The sequence below is a fragment of the Enoplosus armatus genome, chromosome 12, assembly GCF_043641665.1.
Source record: "Enoplosus armatus isolate fEnoArm2 chromosome 12, fEnoArm2.hap1, whole genome shotgun sequence".
NCBI classification, from domain to species: domain Eukaryota; kingdom Metazoa; phylum Chordata; class Actinopteri; order Centrarchiformes; family Enoplosidae; genus Enoplosus; species Enoplosus armatus.
Window position 1 is genome coordinate 4,569,810 of NC_092191.1, and position 6,523 is coordinate 4,576,332.

At 40.9% G+C, this 6,523-nt stretch overlaps 1 protein-coding gene across 6 annotated transcripts; it reads left to right on the plus strand.

The window, feature by feature from the left end:
* Window positions 1-1,444: 1,444 nt before the first annotated feature.
* Window positions 1,445-4,926, plus strand: otx1 (orthodenticle homeobox 1). Of its 6 annotated transcripts, none has more exons than XM_070915928.1 (4): window positions 1,445-1,541; window positions 2,341-2,492; window positions 4,180-4,346; window positions 4,392-4,926. In XM_070915928.1, the coding sequence occupies exons 1-4, from the start codon at window positions 1,445-1,447 to the stop codon at window positions 4,924-4,926; spliced, it is 951 nt and encodes a 316-aa protein (XP_070772029.1). The 6 variants fall into 6 exon arrangements, with proteins under 6 accessions (XP_070772029.1, XP_070772030.1, XP_070772031.1 ...); XM_070915929.1 differs by having other exon boundaries at window positions 4,395-4,926; XM_070915930.1 differs by having other exon boundaries at window positions 4,180-4,340.
* Window positions 4,927-6,523: the final 1,597 nt, after the last annotated feature.

Consider the following 6,523-nt stretch of genomic DNA (forward strand, 5'->3'; position numbering starts at 1 on the left):
GTTAATTCATCTCAGAAACGAGTAAAATTGACTCCTCAGATGTTTCTCTGAAAAGAATAATATAAAAATGGTTTGTTTAGTGGATTTTTCTTCTTCTTCTCTTGTGGATTCAGTGGATTTCAGCCGAGGATTGAGGATCCACAGGAGTCTCGTTGTGGTCAAAATACACACAAAGTTTGACGACCCGAAACAAACAGAACGACCGAGTTACAGAAAGACTTCAGAAAACCACAGCTGTGATTTTTATAGATTATCAAACCACATCCATAATCCATCTTTTTACGTGTGTGTGTGTGTGGGTGCTGGCCTTCTCTCCCACACACACACACACACACACACACACACACACACACACACACGTTTTACTAAGGAGGCTACGAGTTTTAACTTTCCATGAAATAAGTTCAACATCACTGCAGGAAAACAAGTGACAGAACAATAAAAATCCTGCGTTTGTCATTTGAAAAATGTGAATTTAAATTTAACATTTAAACACCTCTTGCAGCATTTTGCTGTTTGACTTTAAAAGTCACCAAATGTTGAGATAAAAATATACAATTTTACAAGATCACACGTCGCATCCAGATCTTTAAAATAATGCATTACATAACAGAAGTCAGTGGATTATTTTGATTGAATTATTAATTACAGTTTGAGGAAATTAAGTTTCTCAGACGTAAAAATAGTTGTTTTTACAACATTGTATGCAGTTTATGCAGTATTCTACAGGTAGGGTTTGTTGTACTAGTCAATAAAACATTCAAGGTGTGCAAATAAAAACAAATATTTTCAGAACAGCAATGATTTATTGGAAATAAAATGCTCCAGTTTCTCTTCATCTCGTCAGTTTAAGTTCTGGAGATCTGTCAGCTTGAAATAAATAATGAATAATCTGTCAGTTTGCGGGTTGTTTCTCCTCCGCTGGGGTTGTGAGCTGGAGCCGTTTGACCCCGGTTATCCTCCCACCAAAAATCCAATATTCCTGAAGGGATTTAATGTGCGTCTGTCTCTGAATTATGAGTTCATCGCCCACTAATTCAAGGTTTTATATCCTGCTGCCACTAAATAATTACAACAGGATTTCTTAGGAGCTTTATGCGATGATGCTTCTTTTATTTCTTAATGTCCCACTTTGAATACATAGAAATCATCTCTCCATCTGCTGAATAGTCTATAAAAATGTAATTAGTTTTGTTATAAAATAAAAACAAGAGTTCCTTCCCATGTATACGCCTGTTTCAGGTGATCGACTTCTCTCTTCTAAAAAAAACTTTAGCAATGAATGAATGATTTTATTTCTCTCTTAAATGTTTAAAACGTGTTCTCCTCCGGTCCGTGTGTGTGTGCGCAGTAACTTGGATCGGCCCCCTGTCCCGTCAAGCTGCAGCATCGGGGGAAACCGAACCACTGGCCTGAGCTGGGTGGAGCAGTGACCGCCTGTAGCATGATGTCCTACCTCAAACAGCCCCCCTACGGCGTCAACGGCCTGGGGCTCAGCGGCGCTGCCATGGACCTGCTGCACCCTTCAGTGGGCTACCCAGGTAGGACCCCGGCACACACACACACACACACACACACCTTTTAAAGATGGAGGCACCAGGGAAGAGCCCTGTTTGGACCATGAAGGAAAAAATTAAGTAATGAAGAAAATGGGCTCACCTAAAAATGTTCAAGTCAGTTAAGATGTTTTTGGTTGATAATTAATAACACTAGGCTAATAATAATAATAATACGTGTGTTTTGGGCCTTCGTGGAAAAAATAAAAGCTTCAAAAAGTTCACAAATAGACAGCAAACTAAATATAGGCTTTGCCGTGTAAAAATAAAAGTGTTATTTTTTTTTAAACCAATTTAAGTAGGATGTATAATGTGTAGCCTATAGCACGCATTGGCATTATACAGTAAATACACATGACATGGTATAAAGTTTAGTCCAGTTTAAAAGAAGACATTAAACAAGTCTTTAATAACACTGGTGTTCTTTATTAATGTCAAATAAAGGAAGGTTGACGTTAAATGAAGTGTTTAAAAACAATGAAAGTAATGAAACAACAGCAAAAGAAATGCGACACTTTCATCAGTTCAATAATAAATATTATGAAAGGATTTTCATTTTCAACAATATTTAAAATCTAGACGTGATGTTGAAGTAAAGATGCCCCCTCAAAGGTCTTAATGAGGATGAGTGTAAGTTAATTTAGGCTAAATATTGTCTGTGACTTATTATTTTCCACCTGTGTAACATGAAAACATGGCTGTATAATAAGCATCATTGTCTCTTAACATATTCGTGTGGTGAACGGTGTTATTAACGCTCCTCCGGTGTTTTTCTTCTCTGCAGCGACTCCCAGGAAGCAGCGGCGGGAGCGGACGACCTTCACCCGCTCTCAGCTCGACGTCCTGGAGTCTCTGTTCGCCAAAACCCGGTACCCGGATATTTTCATGCGGGAGGAGGTCGCACTGAAAATCAACCTGCCCGAATCCAGAGTCCAGGTGAAAAATTAAGCATTTAACTCTGCATCTCTGTGTGTTCAGTACAATTGTGGAGACGTCCCTGGGCCAACGGTTAACTCAACTCTGGTTAGATGTATGCTAAACTTATGACGATAAATGATGCTATTAGCTAACATTAAACATGTCATATTTGTACACGCAACAGGCACGAGTCACCTGCTTTATTTAGTCTCGCCATTACAGTACTAAAAACTTAATATCAGCTATTTGAAATCCTGGTTTGACTATTTCTAACGACATATAACTGAAAATCCTAAACGTACTTAAGCTAGCGGTTTTTTTTTTGTTTTGTTTTTTTTTGCTAACAGCTTACGTTTCACTCCTCACTCAAAAGTAGTTTAATTAATTATTTAATATTCATTTAAAAAGTGAGGTAGTTATGTCTTTGCTTGTCACTCAGACAAGCAGACATTTTTGTTTTAAGCACTGATTTTAAATTTTCGTTTAAGTTTTTGAAACTGACCGTTGATGTCGTCATTTTGTTTTTAAAATTAACGGTTAACGGGTAGCTAGCTAACCTAGCGGGCTATAAATGACTTGGGTGTCCAATATCGTCAACAAATCCGATTAGGTTCAGTATTTTTGTGGTGTTTATATCAGTAAATATTACTTTAAAAACCCACTTTCACATGTACTCTAACAGGAGGATTATATAATTAAGCTGTACGGAAAATAATGGTAGTAAGATGGGGGTCATTTTAGATCAACAGCTCAGTGATTTCAGTGATTTAAGCCCTTTTCTTTCTTTTTTTTTTAAAGAGAATAACGGAATGTATGGATTGATTATGACGATGATGATGGTGAGATTATGACTGGAATTAAAATGATACAGACTGGTTTGTCAGTTAATTACTGGGAAAGTAACTGTAACGTGTTAAACCAGTAAATATGGGCAGATGAATGGGGGATGGTTGCGTTCAAGTGTTGTGGTTATTTATATAATTTCCTCTTTCCCAGCTCTGTTTTCTGGTTTAGCTCACTTCACTGGTTAATTTGGCCTCCTTCAGTCAGTCAGACCTCACCGGTTCACAACTTCATATCATGCAGGGATCGAAAAGACAAAACAGTTTGTAGGCTACACGTTGATGTAAACAAAAGTACATTTCAGATTAGAAAAGCTTCTTTCTCAGCTGAATCGGTTGACTTTTTCATTATTGTTTGATGCAACCTAACTGAAGGCTGTGTAACGTGATCTGAAATATGGGACCTATAATGAAGAGGCCAGGACTGTGCCAGCAAATACTCCTCACAAACAACTCACTAATGTACTACGATGTTGAACAAATGCTACTCTTGAAAGGCATTAGGGGAAAACCAAGGCAGGCCTCTCTCACACACAATTTGAGTTATTCTCAGAATGTGTGCGTGAAACAAAATGCTCTACATGATCCTACCCTCTCAGTGCTCTAGAGTTACCCTACTGTGTGGTGAAACCCAATAGCCTGTTATCTTAGAGCCGTCTACCAGGTATGAAATTAGACCCCTGGCTGGTCCGAGCCAAGGGGCCGGGGTGGAAATGAACCTTGATGGCTAATAACCCCCAATTTTCCTCCATAATGTACTCCCAGCGTGGCCTGGGAGTATCTTTTTTTTTTTTTTTTGTATGAAGTGCTGAGGTTGTTTGTGTGTACGGTTGCTAACTCCTGGCTGGTGTTTTCGGTTGTAGGTGTGGTTCAAGAATCGGAGGGCCAAGTGTCGCCAGCAGCAGCAGAGCGGCAGCAGTGCCAAAGCCAGGCCGCCCAAGAAGAAGTCTTCCCCGGCCCGGGAGAGCACCGGCTCCGAGAGCAGCGGCCAGTTCACGCCTCCTGCCGTCTCCAGCACGGGCTCGTCCTCGTCTTCATCCTCCTCTACCAATCACACGGGCCCGGTGGCGCTCAGCAGCACCTCTACCTCCATCAGCACCGTCTCCTCCATCTGGAGCCCCGCTATCTCCCCTGGAAATGCTCCTGCTCCCGCCGTGGCCCCTCTCCCTGAGCCCGGACCCCCTTCTAACGCCTCCTGCATGCAGCGTTCAATGTCAGGCTCTGCCGCCGCTGCCACCTCCTACCCCATGTCCTACAACCAGACGCCGGGCTACGGCCAGGGCTACCCTGCCCCGTCCAGCTCTTACTTCAGCGGCGTGGACTGTGGCTCCTATCTGGCCCCCATGCACTCCCACCACCACCCCCACCAGCTCAGCCCCATGACGGCCTCCTCCATGTCAGGCCACCCGCACCACCACATCAGCCAGTCGTCAGGCCACCACCACCATCACCACCACCAGGCCTACGGCGGCTCCAGCCTGGCCTTCAACTCCTCTGACTGCCTGGATTACAAAGAGCAGACTGCAGCCTCCTCGTGGAAGCTCAACTTTAACACCACAGACTGCTTGGACTACAAAGACCAGGCCTCCTGGAGGTTCCAAGTCTTGTGATCAGGCTTTTTTTTTTTTTGTTCTTCCTTCCCTGCTCGTCTGCTCCCTCTTCTTCTTTTTATTTTCCAGATTAGCACATTGCTTGTTTTTAAAAGACAAAAAGAGTTTATGAACCGTAAGATAACAAGATAGCAGCAGGAATGCTCAGCAATCGGACTTTTTTTTTTCTTTTCTTCCTCCCTCTCGTTCCTCCACGTCTTTTTTTTAAAAATTAAAAAAAAGAAGAGAGAAACAGTCCCCTCAAGTCCTGTGAAGAGAAACCATCAGGAGCAGTTTCCTGACGATGAAGAGTGGGGTTTTCTTCTTCTTCTTGGATGACCTTAAGAAAACCAAACTGTTTTTCAAAACAACAAAAAAAAAGTCATTTCAACCAAACTCCTTTGACCACCAGCTCTCTGGCTCTCTGGCTCTCTGGATGGGAGGAATATTTTCCCCTCTGGTGCACCGACAGGAACTGCCTGCAGTGCCCCTCTTTACCTCCGACCCAATCAAATCCTGTATAGTTTTTATTTCTGAAAATTTGTTATTTTAGGATGACAGAGATTTTTAGTCAGCTACGTCGAGGAGCTGAAATATGTAAATATGTATTTGGGTCAGTTACAGTGACCATGTTTAGTTGGTGGTTTTTTTTTGTTTTGTTTTTTTTTTCCGATTTGAAATTGTTTATTACCACTTTGGGAGAAAAAAAAAGAAGAAAAAAAAACCTGTATGTAAATCTTTCCAAATATTCCAAAGAGAACAAATTGGCCATAAAGTTCAGCTTTTATATACATTGTTTTACTCAGAAAAAAAAATTGTTTTGGCAATTTGAGATGTCTTGGAAAACTCTTAAAAATCTAAAATATAGATGCAGAACTATTCTGGGCTTCAGTCCAGCTTACAGTTTGTTTTACGGATATTATTATTATTATTATTATTATTATTATTATTATTATAGCCTCTACATTTTCAAAGCAGACCTCCTCTCTTGGGCATTGTCGTGATATTGGACATTTTTGAACCGCAGCACTTGGCTTGATATTGGAGTCAGAGCATTTTTATTTTTTGGAGAGGAAATGTGGATTTATAGCTCCAAAAATGACAGTAAGATGTTGAATGTATCTTTAAGGCGACCACCCTTACATACATGTTCATCCAATAAAGATCCGTTAAGTCATATTTATTTTCCACAGTGGATTCTGTCTCAGTTTGATTCCCAACAGGGAGTCAAGTTGTTCTTTATTTTTAGATGCATGTACACCAGCAAATTACAAACTCAACATTCCTGTTTTCTCTCATTTGAATTAGTCATACGTTTATTCAAAAGCTTGTTGATTTTGTTTTTCCCTAATTATAACGGGGTAAATGCAAATTAGTCCCATAATTAATACAAGCCGTGAACGCGTGTAGGCCCGCATTTCCATTTTAGAGAGCAGCCAGTTTTAATCCTCTCTGTCTCCGTCTTTAAATTGAAACACTAACATCTCCCCTCGCTTTAGGGAGACCAAGTGTCTTTTTAAACTGCGGCGTTAAAAAGCCCTAAATATTGAGCCGGCAGTCATTTGATCGAGGCGTAATTGAATGCAGCGCTGTAATGGCGTGATAATTACTCCTGCGC